A 12367-nucleotide genomic window follows, 5' to 3' on the forward strand; every position below is an offset into this window, starting at 1 on the left:
GAGATAGCCTTGTTTAAGGAAGTGAAGTCTCTCCAGGTCATCCCATCTTACCTGGTCCAGCCGCTGAAAGCCAACTCCTCAACTCACCTGGCCATGAGCCAGATGGCACTGCTGGCGCGACTGCTGCGGGACCTGGGCACAGAGGGTGCGGGCTTCACCGTGGACAGTGTGATGCGGGTGAGTGCCCTGGGGTGGCTGCCACAGGCAGGCCCGAGCTGGTGGCTGGAGCACGTGGGTGCCTGGGGAGTGCTAGCTACAGATCAGTGGGGGATGGGGTGGAGAGACATGATTTCAGAAGGTCCCTGCTTCCTCTGACACATGTGGGCGCTGGAGCCTGCAGCACCTCCTGCTTCGCCTGGTGAACACAGAACAGGAAGGGGACCCCAGATTTAAGAGTGGGCAGAAATGCCAGGGTGACTCAGTGATGGACCCCCCCACCCAGGGCAGGAGGACCTCGTGGGAGGTGACAGACGGGAGGGAGCACAGTTGAGTGGGCTGGGGAGGTGGGAGGTCACCATCCCAGGTAGGGGGTGGTGGGTTCCTTGCAGTCAGAACATCTCAAGGTTCTTAGAGGGATTGAGGGTGACAAGGTTCGGGGTAAAACCTGGCTGTGCTGGTGGAGACAGGAAGTGAGGAAGCCCAGCCAGTGAGAGACGGATGCCTGAAAGGCCATTATGTATGGGAACGTTGGTATGTTGTGATAGGTTCATGTGATTCTAAAGCACTTAGGATGGATGGATCCGATCCTTTCAAGGTCACACACAGATCCTGGAAAAGAAACATTAAATAAGAAATAAAGTGTCAGGATGATAAGCACGTTGAGCCACTTATGTATGCGTGTGCTCAGTCATGTCCCGCTCCTTGCGACCCCATGGGCTATAGCCCACTGGGCTCCTCTGTCCATGGGGACTCTCCAGGTAAGAATATAGGAGCGAGTTACCATTTCCTCCTCCAAAGGATCTTCCCAACCCAGAGATCAAACCCGCATCTCTTGTGTTGTGCTTTGGCAAACAGATTCTTTACCACTGAGCCACCTGGGAAGCCCATTTATGATGTCAAACAAAAGCCTGTGTACACACACACGGCACATAGGCTGTGCAGCTAGTGAGAGTGTCTGGGGGTTGCATGTCCTCCAGCTTCAGGGACTGATGCCTCGGGAGGGGGAGGGGCAGGTGGAAGGAGCAGGGAGCTGGAAAGAGTTCCAAGGGGTCTTGTGCAGTGGTCCTAGCATTCTGTTTCTTAGAAAGAGCTGAAACAGACACACCTTGTAGTACTTAGTTTATAGGAGGATATAACTTTAAAACTGCCATTTATTACCTAAAGTAGGAAAGAGCAAGACAATAATTGTATACACAAGTTCCAGTATAAAATAAGTGAGGGAAACCCTGCATCTTAGTAGCTGGGATTCTGTGGGTAATGTCTTCTTTATTTTTATAGTGTTTTTATATTGCCTCTATGTTGGGGCTTTCTTGGTGGCTCAGACGGTAAAGAATATGTCTGCACTGTGGGAGACCTGGGTCCAATCCCTGGGTTGGGAAAATCCCCTGGAGAAGGAAATGGCTACATGGCTACTCCACTATTCTTGCCTGGAGAATCCCATGCACAGAGGAACCTGGTGGGCTACAGTCCATAGGGTCGCAGAGTTGGACGTGACTGAGCGACTTAACACTATGTTTCTTCTATGCCAGAAAAACTAAACGTGGCTGTTTTCCAACTTGAGTCACAAGAGTGCGTCCCGGCCCTCTTCTCAGTTTTCAGTGCAGGCCCTGGAGCACAGGGTGCGAGAGGTGCGGGAGGCGGCCGTGGGGATGATCCTGGACCTGTACGCGCAGCACCGGGCTCTAGTCCTAGAGTACCTCCCGCCCGATGACAGCGCCACCCGCAGGAACGTCCTCTACAAAACGATCTTTGAGGGGTTTGCCAAAATAGACGGCAGACCCACAGATGCCGAGATGAGGGTGAGTTAACTTTCCCAAAGTTATGATTTGACTCCATGTTTAAAAAGTAATCTGGTGCCAGAGTAAACTGACGCATGTTTCAAGGAGCTGCATGGACAGGGGAGACACTGGTCCTGGTTCCTCCCCTGTGTCTGTGAACAGGGGTGATGGTGGCCTCATGTGAGGACATCCTCAGGTTTATGCATAGGAGACATTTAGCACATGTCCACCAACTAGGCTCCAGTATAAAGTAAAGCATTTTATATTTAATTTAGAAAAAACAGTAAACATTTATTAGCTGAACCTGGTGGATCTTTCCCTTAATCATAGGTATATTATTCGAATGTCTTGGTAAGCATTGTAATGTATAAGACAGATAATATATGTGCTATAGCTTATCACTTAGTTCCGAAGGCTACCCTAAAAATCACTTCTAATGGAAAATCTTTCCATTACCAGGCACAGAAAAGAGCTGCTGCTGAAGAAGCGGAAAAACGAAAGAAAGAAGAAATCAAAGCTTTGCAAGGGCAGCTGGCGGCCCTAAAGGAGATGCAGGCTGGAGTCCAGGTCGGCAGGGGTCTCTGTCTCCCACCCTTGTGCTCTTGGTCGAAATCCTGCGAGCAGTTATTTCCTTACTTGGATGAGCAGCGAGCTTGGTCTGCTTTTCGTGGGATTCTGTAAACAGACATCTCTATCCTTTGTTGTTTCTTCAGTGAGCTCAGGGGGAAATAAAAGGAATCCCCTGCTGAGTCATCTGCTCTTCGTTCCCATCGGGGATGAAGCACACTGCTGGCCTGGCTGTGTTCAGAGCAGATAGGACACTTGGGCCTGCAGGAGCTTGGTGGGGGTGGGGGTAGGGGGTGGGTGGGGACAGGTTCCCCCACCCACAGGTCCTCACCTCCTTCAGAGGCTAAGGAGGAAAATAAGCTTGACTCGAAGGTCTGCCTTCCTTATGCGGAAAACAGAAGGTTTCAGGCAGACGTTCCCATCAGGAAGCCCTAGTCCCCATGCGCAGGGGATCAGACGGCATTTGGTCCCGTAGAAACCTGTCCCTTCTGAAGGGCCTGCCTCTGTGATTTACACGTGTGTCCTCGTGCGCTCACTTCGGCAGCACATACACACGCGTGTCATCACCCTGGCTTTCAGGGTTACGTCCTTCAGGTGACAGTAAGAGGGCAAGGGCGTGGGCATCTAAGCTGGCTACACAGCCGAGGACTCCCCAGTTGTGACCACAGCGGGTCTCCTGGGAAGTGCTCCGACCACTGCTTTGTAAAAAAGAATAATAAGTGGCTAAGAATGGTAGAAAAAGCAAGAGATTCCAGAAAAACATCTGTTTCTGCTTTATTGACTATGCCAAAGCCTTTGACTGTGTGGATCACAATAAACTGTGGAAAATTCTGAAAGAGAGGGGAATACCAGACCACCTAACCTGCCTCTTGAGAAATCTGTATGCAGGTCAGGAAGCAACAGTTAGAACTGGACATGGAACAACAGACTGGTTCCAAATAGGAAAAGGAGTACGTCAAGGCTGTATATTGTCACCCTGCTTATTTAACTTATATGCAGAGTACATCATGAGAAAGGCTGGACTGGAAGAAACACAAGCTGGAATCAAGATTGCCTGGAGAAATATCAATAACCTCAGATGTGCAGATGACACCACCCTTATGGCAGAAAGTGAAGAGGAGCTAAAAAGCCTCTTGATGAAAGTGAAAGAGGAGAGTGAAAAAGTTGGCTTAAAGCTCAACATTCAGAAAACAAAGATCATGGCATCTGGTCCCATCACTTCATGGGAAATAGATGGGGAAACAGTGTCAGACTTTATTTTTTGGGGCTCCAAAATCACTGCAGATGGTGATTGCAGCCGTGAAATTAAAAGACGCTTGCTCCTTGGAAGAAAAGTTACGACCAACCTAGATAGTATATTTAAAAGCAGAGACATTACTTTGCCGACTAAGGTCCGTCTAGTCAAGGCTATGGTTTTTCCTGTGGTCATGTATGGATGTGAGAGTTGGACTGTGAAGAAGGCTGAGTGCCGAAGAATTGATGCGTTTGAAGTGTGGTGTTGGAGAAGACTCTTGAGAGTCCCTTGGACTGCAAGGGGATCCAACCAGTCCATTCTGAAGGAGATCAACCCTGGGATTTCTTTGGAAGGAATGATGCTAAAGCTGAAACTCCAATACTTTGGCCACCTCATGGGAAGAGTTGACTCATTGGAAAAGACTCTGATGCTGGGAGGGATTGAGGGCAGGAGGAGAAGGGGATGATAGAGGATGAGATGGCTGGATGGCATCATGAACTCGATGGACATGAGTCTGGGTGAACTCCTAGAGATGGTGATGAACAGGGAGGCCTGGCGTACTGCGATTCATGGGGTCGCAAAGAGTTGGACACGACTGAGCAACTGAACTGAACTGAACTGAAGAATGGTGAAAAGGAAAGGAAGCATAGCAGAATACGTGTCAACGTGCCTGTGACAGAGGGCGACCGTGACGCTGGCGCGTCATAATCCATGAGAAGAGCAGGAACACCCGCCTGGCGGGAACAAGGAGGAGGCCCATGCCCACGAGGGACCTTCCTGGACAGTCAGCGGCCCCTGAGGCCTCCTGGAGCAGGCCAGGCTGCTGCTGCTTTTTCCCAGCACGATGTTGACACAGATGAAGAAGCCGCGCAGAGAGCTAAGTGCTCGCAAAACCTGAGAGGTCGGGAGCTGGAGGTGGCCAAGCTCCGCCCCTTCCACCCCGTAAAAGCACAGGGTCTGGTCACCGCGGCCCCTGTCGCAGTGCCCGCGGGGCTGCTGAGACCGCAGGCTGTGTCCCTGGGGTGGCTGTGGGCCCAGCACAAGGGTGCCCGTCCCCCGCCTCCCCGGAGCACCCTCACTGGCTCCTCTGTGTCCCTTCGTGTTTGCTGAGCACTCGCAATGCACCCACCCACCCTGGGCTCCAGAGGTGCCCTAGGGCCACACCGCACGGGCCCCTGTCCTTGTCCTGAGATGACTGCTAATGGCGTCTTACAGGAGAATAAGAATTTTTTTTAGTTTTTATTATTGTAAAATATAGATAAAATTTACCATTTTCACCATTTTTAAGGTTACAGTTCTGTGCCTTTAAGCGCATTCACCTCATGTGTAACCACCACCACCACCCGCTGTCTCCAAAACTTCTGAGAATGGCAGAATATTTTTAAATCGCCTGACTGCTCATGAGTTTTAGGAAAAGATGTAAATCACTAATCAGTTTTCTAGTCTGTTCAAAGCATAGATGAAGGTAAAATTTGTAACTAAAATTTCACTTTTGGCATAATTTGTTTCCCTGCAGAATGTACTAACCCATCATTACCTAGAACCCATCTATAAGTTTACCTTCTCTAGATATGTGTATAAATCATGTGAACCCCATTTGCAAGTTCAATATCAATCTATTAAGTCTGTCCCTAGCCCCAAATAGTGTTTCTGTGTGGTTTTTGTGTTCAGGAATGAAGTCTGAGAGAATTCCTTACTGTCATGTAAACTGTGATTTTCTACTATCACAGTAGACAGTGTCTATACCGTGCACTTAAGGCCATGGGTAAGGGACAGGCTCGTCCCTGTTCTCCAGTGAAGCTGCAGGCACTCATGAGACACCCTTCCCCTGGGCCAGGGCAGCAAGCAGCCCAGGCCGGCGGGTCTAGCAGCTTAGGTCGAGCAGACTGGCCGGTGCGAGAGGAAAGCCTGGAGTGGAAGGAGCTCCTGGAGGCTGACGAGGAAGCCACCAGGGCTTTTGAGCAGAAGTGACTCCCTTACTAGGGCATGATGGGTCCCTCTGGCCCATGTGCTTGAGGTGGTGACAAGGGCAGGCATCCAGGTGTGTGAAAGCAGAGCCTGCGGGCTAGCTGATGGGCTGTGACCAGGCCACACGGGGAGCAGAGGGAGGCGTGACATGTCCAAGTTTCCTGACTGCTGGGCTCCATGCCAGAGGCTGCGAGGGCACGGGCAGGGGGGGAGCACAGGAGAGCGGGGGAGTGGAGCACAGGGCAGGGGGCTGGGTAAGTCACGTTCACGTGACATCAGAGACCTGAGTACGTTCTGAGCAGCAGAGAGGCCAGCTGACAGGACAGACATCCAGGTCATGAGCACAGAGGTGGGCGTCCAGCCTGGAACTGGACAAGGGCACCTCAGGATCTGTACAGACAGACAGGGTGGACTGAGTCCCAGAGGAGCGGGAGGGCACCCTGGGAGCCCAACTAAGAAGGGCCTAGAGGAGCGGGCTGGGGAGCCATGTGCCACCTGGAGCCCACAGAATGTCCCACGGGGGACACCAGTGGTGAGCAGGTGACCCAGAGGAGAGTTAAGTGGCCTTGACAAAGACTGGTTTCCATGGAAACAGGGCAGGAGCCCCGAGGGAGGGGCCATGGAGGGGCAGGACAAAGGAGATGGTGTAAGGTCAAGTGTGGGCGACTCTTGGACAACTGTGTTGTTTGCGGATGGAAATTCTGCCTCAAACCCTGAGGTCACACTTTGAGGATCACACTGGATCCTGGATAGACTCTCATAGGCACTGCAGCCACCTGACCTGAGCCTTCTGTCTTTGTGTTTTAGGAAAAAGAGAGTGAAGCTACGAAGGCCAAGAACCAGGGTACGTAGAATGTACATCATGAAAACTCTGCATTGAAACCACCTCTGTATATTCAAAAATATCTTCATCCCAGATGCTGCGGAGCCAAGTGTAAAACATTGCCTGTTACTAACTTGTACTTTTAAACTGCATTTCATATCCAGCTGGTTACTAAAATTTTGAAAGTAGTTTTCTACAAAAAAGTTACTTAAATCGCTTTCTAATTTCTTTAGACACTCAAGAAAGGAAAGTGGCCCGACCAAACGCTCCAGAAATTCCAGATAACCACTATTTAGACAAGTGAGTAGAGCCACCTCTAAACCCACTGTGGGGTGATTAGAGAGACCAACCATGAAAACACTGTGAGACAGATAATATTCTCCCTGGCTCATTAGGGTTCCATGAACTAATTCGCTCTTTTCAGTGACTTCAGGAGCTCAGAAAAGGCCTCCAAACCAGGCAGCATCAGCTCTGAGTCAGGATAACCTTCCCTCTCTTCCCCGACAGAAGCGAGCAGCCTGTTTGTCAAAAGGCCTGTCACAAACTCAAAAAAATTTTTGATGTTTTATACTGTTGATTTATGATGTGTGAATTTCTGTTGTATAGCACAGTAACTCAGTTATACATGTGTATACATTGCTTTTCAAATGCTGTTCTGTTACGGTTTGTCACAGGGTGTTGAATATAGTCAGGCTCATTTTACAGGAGCAAACTGCTTTCTCCTGTGCAGTGGCCAAGACAAGTCTACAAGGAGTTTAAGGGAAAGGTCTTGGTCTGCTCAGGGCTTCCTGGGTGGCACAGTGGTGAAGAACTTGCCTGCAATGCAGGAGACACAGGTTCAACCCCGAGGTCAGGAAGATCCCCTGGAATAGGAAATGGCAAGCCACTCCAGTATTCTTGCCTGGAGAATCCCGTGGACAGAGGAGCCTGGCAGGCTACAGTCCATGGGGCTGCAGAGTCAGACACTACGGAGCATGCACGCAGACACGCACACACAGACAGACACACACAGGCTACTCTTTTTGTGACTTAAAATACCCTTTCTACTTGATGACACTGACAGAATTCAGAGGGATCCTAAGCTCGTTTATCTCAGATGCCCACATGGTGAAGACTTCTTTTATACCTGTAATAGGAAGCCATCCAGCCCTCCCTGAGGACCCTCTGGTGAGGTGTAGCCCTGCCTCCAGGTCCAGCTGCAGCCCACTCAGGACGGTGACCGTGGCTACTGGCTGCGGTCTGGAGGTCACGAAGCTCCTGCGAGCCGGCGGAGCGGGGATGGCCGGCCTAAACCTGGGCCTCACTTCTGGTCTTTCTGTCTTGTTTCAGTTTATGTATTTTTTGTGGGGAGAGGAGCGAGTCCTTCACAGAAGAAGGCCTAGACCTCCATTACTGGAAGCACTGCCTCATGCTGACGAGATGCGAACACTGCAGACAGGTCAGGCACAGAGGCCTTAGTGTTTTCAGAGGAAAGCTGTGGGGAAAATCATTGAATGTAAATCACTCTGTTTAGTTGGGATTGATTTTTCTTACTTTTTAAAGTGTAACACATGTATAAGTGTATTCAAGCCATAGGTGTTACAGCTCCTGAATTAGCACAAAGTAGATACCTCAGTGTAAGCACCACCAGGACACATACCCCACGGACCCCACCCTTCACTCCTCATTGTCCTCATTCCTGCTTCTTACTTGTTGAGTTTTATAGAAGTGGAATCCTATGCTGTGTTTGGGGTTTGTTTACGGCATTCCATTGTCTGAATATACAGTTTATCCATCCTTTCTCCTGCGTGTGGTGGGGTTGAGACTGTGAGGAAGAGCGTTGCTGCGGCCTCTCTTGTGTACATCTTCTGTGCGTGTGGATGCACCTTTCTGGGTGCACACCTCGTGGGGTCACAGAGTGGGCCCTCCCTGCAGAGCCGTGCCACCCGCCATGTGCCCCATCTCACTTTCCTGATGAAACTAAGAGGGAGCTGCGTCCCCTGTTGGCCTGCTGTTCCCCTCTTTGCAAAGCACTTCTGGTGTCTCACCTGGCTTTTGAATTGGCTGTCTCATCATCACTGATGTGTAGTCATCCCTGACACACTTGGATGCGCGGTGCCCACTGTGTCCAGCATTTTCATTGACGCGCAGGAGCTTTTTGTTTTAATGTTGTCCTCCCTGTTGGTCCCTTTCAGGGCTAACACTTCTCACGTCCTGTTCAGGCAGGCTTCCCCCACCCCCATCGTTCATCTCCTGTGATGGAGCCTGCCCTGCTCAGACAGAGGAGAAGCAGGAGAGAACTCCTCCCCATCTGTCCTCAGGGTTTTCTGGCCTGCAGAGAAAAGCACAGAAGACAGATCCCACTCTGAGAGCTCCTCTCTCCTGAGCAGTATGCCAGTCTGTGGGGTAAAGCTCTCTGGTGCATACCAGCTGCTCCTGGCAAAGGTGTCCCAGTGACAAGAGGGTCTCTTCCTGTGTTTCCAGCATATTCTTAGAAACAGCCAGGAGCCAGGATGGAATCCCAGGCCTCACGTAGAGCCCCTGAGCTCTTCAGGTTCAGGTTAGGGTTAGGGCTGTGGGCTGAACCCTCACGTCCCCTCCCCGCCCCAGCCATGGCCTCTAGATGCTCCTGGCGTCACATGACAAGCACAGGAGCGGGGAAGGGGTCTTCAGCAAAGTATCCTAAATGACCACGGAGGTGACAGGCAGGCGTCTGGGCCAGGAAGCAGCGCTCTTGCCGGGGCCGGGACAGCACCACCTTGTGCTTAGCCACGTGGCGGGTCCTCGCTCTGCAGGTGGTGGAGATTTCCAGCCTGACGGAGCACCTGCTGACCGAGTGTGACCGGAAGGACGGCTTTGGGAGATGTTACCGCTGCAGCGAGGCTGTTTCAAAGGAGGAGCTGCCCAGACACGTCAAAACCAGAGACTGTAACCGTGAGTGCCCTCAGACCTTGAGACCCCAAACTGGGCCATCCCCGGGGGCCCAGCCGCAGGGCTGGGGGTCCGGCCCCGCGTCTGCCAGTGCCCCTGGTGCCGCATCCACGGCCTGCAGGAGTAACCAGAAATCCTTGTCTCGTTCAAATCCATTCAGCTGCCAAATCAGAGAAGTTGGCAAACCGGTGTCCTCTGTGCCATGAGAACTTCAGCCCCGGAGAAGAGGTGAGGGGTGATGGGGAGGGGGCTGACATGGGGAGGGACTGGTGTTGGGGAGGGAGCTGACACGGGGTGGGGGCTGACGTAGGGGAAGGGCTGGTGTGGGATTGGGACTGGGGGAGGGGCTGAAGTGAGGATGGCGACCAGGCATCTCGAGGGTCGGTAGGTAAGGCTGCTATAGTGCTGGGCCAGCGCAGGGACGGGGTGTCGGGAAGAGGTGGTTCTGGAGCGCTGTCTCCAGGTTTCTGTGCCACGCCCTCCACCCCAGAACATCTGTGAGCTCTCAGGGAGGCAGCTCTGCTCTCCTGGCCGTGGGCCTGGCTGTGTGTGGGAGGTACGTGAAGGCTTCGTCCTTCCCTTTCCATTGTGAGCTAGTTTTCAGAATAACTAGCTGTGTGCCCAGCATCTTCTGGAGTAGCTTGTTTGTTTGTCTGGATCTTAGCAGCATTGTGAACCCACGGCTTTAGGCTGTGGGAGATGCTCAGCTGTGTGGGCATCACAGTGCTTCCCGGTGTGTGGATGAGCCAGCCTCTGGCCAGCGGGGCCTCTGCAGATGGGCGCCTGGCACTGTGAGTGGGCCCTGGGGATGCAGAGCCTCCTGGCTCCAACCGAGCCTTCCCTTCCTGGTTCCCTTCACGGGAAATTACCTTCCGTGACCCCCTCAGGTGCTCTGTGGTTGTGGGCCAGTACCGTTCTGGGCCTCTCAACAGACAGAGCCGGGAAAATGCTGAGATAAATCCATGTAAAGTTCACACTGACATTGCTGCTTCAGAGTCTAAGCTGCAGGGTTGCTTTAACCCAGTGGGTCTCAGGACAGAGTCTCTTTCCATCCTCCCGAGAATTAGCTCCCAAAGCCCCCAGAGATGCCCATCAGACTGTCGCAGAGTGGGCCCTTCTTGGCCCCAGAGCCCCTGGTCATTGTGGGCAGGGCGATGCTGCTGGCCGTCCCAGCTCCTCTCGTCCCTCTCGTCCCCTTGAAGGTGTGGGCTCCGGCTTCTGCTTCAGGGCCCTGGAGTCGCTCCACTTGCTGTGCCACCGGCTGGTAACAATTCAGCCTCATTGTTTCAGTTTATGTTCAGGTCCTGGCAGTTTTCAAAATCAAGTTCTGCAGTTATATAAGGCACTTAGATGGTTCTGAAATCTGTAAAACGAGGCCAGTTCAGAGAAGACCAAGCAGAAGCTGCCGGCCTGCCCCTGCTCCTGCTCCCTATCCCTCCTCTTACAGAACAAGCATTTTTTAATGGCTTAGCTTAATTTTTTCCTTAAATGTAGGCAGCTCTCAAATGTGCGCTTTTCTCTGTCGCTGATCAGCCTGAGAGGTTGGGTGGCTCTGTGCTTAGTTGTCATCACCTTGTGCTGCCACTGTCGTACGTGACCAGCCCCCTCCTTGTGGAGACCAGCCGGCCCCCTGCTCTGAGCAGTGCTGGCATCTGCAGTGACCTCCGCCCCTGTTGCCCCCACCACCACTCCAGCTCTGGTCTGGAGGGGATGGCACCTGCCTCAGGCCATGTGCGTGGTGCCTCAGGCCACGTGCGTGGTGCCTCAGGCCACGTGCGTGGTGCCTCAGGCCACGTGGTGAGGCAGCAGCAGGCTATGCTCCTTTCCCCTCTGTTTCATCTATATTTTCTTCACCAGTCTCCACCCGCCAAGAAGCTTGAACACCCCTTATTCTGTCACGGTTTCTGTGGGTCAGTCCAGGCATGGCCTGGCTGGGTCCTCTGCTCGAGATCTCAAAGCGCTGCACTTCCAGTGTCGGCCAGGCCACACTGTCATCTGTGGGCCCGAGTGGAGGAGGAGACACTTCCTGGCCCATTGCCTGCACTGGAAGCACCCTTTTCTTACTGGTTGTAGGACCGAGGTTGCTGGCAGGGCCTCCCTCAGCCCCTTCCCCCCACCACATCATCACATGTGTGACAGCAGCCTCAGCACGTGGTGCTCAGCTATGCAAGGGTTGCGAGGCATGTGACGTGCGGGCCAGTATCTCAGAAGCTCACAAGCCACGGGTGCTCTGGGATCACTGTGCTCAGCGGCTCAGGGCAGGACACACACAGAGCTCAGGAACCCCCTGAGACTGCCATGCATAGTAACTGCCTCTGGTTTGGTCATCTTGGTGGCCCCTCTGGGGGCCTGGTTGCCACAGTACATGCCTCTCATTTCAGGCGTGGAAGGCTCACCTCATGGGCCCCGCCGGCTGCACCATGAACCTGCGCCGGACGCATGTGCTTCACAAGACGCCCGTGCTGCCACCGGGTAAGTGTCCACGCAGTCTGGGCCCCGTCCCCGGGTCCCTGGCAGGCAGGGTCATCATGTTGCAGCGCTGGCTCTGGCTGAAGGCCCTCCGTGTGACCCTGCTTCCCCCAGACTCCATGGTGGTGCTCAGGGAGTTGATAGCGGGTGTTCACAGGCACACTCAAGTCTTGGTGTCCCTCCAGACCACCCACACCAGTGTCCAGAAACAGGATCTGCAGTAGCAGACCACAGATGGCACCACAACCTGATTCCTAAATCAGATTTGGTTACTTTATGTCAGATTTAGAATGCCTTACAGAAAAGTTTGTATTTTTCATTAGAAAGTTATTCTTGACCTGAAAGAGTACTGGATACCAGACTTTTATTTTGGGGGCACATGATCAATGAGACCATGAGGAGCCATGCTCAGTCAGTGCAGGCGGGCTGGCTGGACGGCTGAGGCGATGCTGTGCCTCG

General features: G+C 52.7%; 1 protein-coding gene and 1 long non-coding RNA gene across 6 annotated transcripts in view; one reads left to right on the top strand and one right to left on the bottom strand.

Annotated features, from left to right (window-relative positions):
• The window catches only part of CEP104 (centrosomal protein 104), a 41229-nt gene that overhangs the window by 26116 nt on the left and 2746 nt on the right, over window positions 1–12367 (top strand). For all 5 annotated transcript variants that reach the window (XM_069544848.1, XM_069544851.1, XM_069544847.1 and 2 more), the window contains 9 exons: window positions 1–177; window positions 1752–1958; window positions 2397–2504; window positions 6514–6550; window positions 6763–6829; window positions 7859–7967; window positions 9304–9442; window positions 9600–9667; window positions 11821–11911. In XM_069544848.1, the coding sequence (XP_069400949.1) occupies window positions 1–177; window positions 1752–1958; window positions 2397–2504; window positions 6514–6550; window positions 6763–6829; window positions 7859–7967; window positions 9304–9442; window positions 9600–9667; window positions 11821–11911 (1003 nt within the window). The remainder of the gene's footprint in view (window positions 178–1751; window positions 1959–2396; window positions 2505–6513; window positions 6551–6762; window positions 6830–7858; window positions 7968–9303; window positions 9443–9599; window positions 9668–11820; window positions 11912–12367) is intronic.
• Window positions 52–12367, bottom strand: part of LOC138416108 (uncharacterized) — a 19864-nt gene continuing 7548 nt past the window's right edge. The window contains exons 2-3 of the long non-coding RNA XR_011247543.1: window positions 605–768; window positions 52–355 (exon numbers count right to left, since the gene is read on the bottom strand). This is a non-coding gene — a long non-coding RNA (uncharacterized lncRNA). The remainder of the gene's footprint in view (window positions 356–604; window positions 769–12367) is intronic.

The sequence above is a fragment of the Ovis canadensis genome, chromosome 12 (assembly GCF_042477335.2).
Source record: "Ovis canadensis isolate MfBH-ARS-UI-01 breed Bighorn chromosome 12, ARS-UI_OviCan_v2, whole genome shotgun sequence".
NCBI classification, from domain to species: Eukaryota; Metazoa; Chordata; class Mammalia; order Artiodactyla; family Bovidae; genus Ovis; species Ovis canadensis.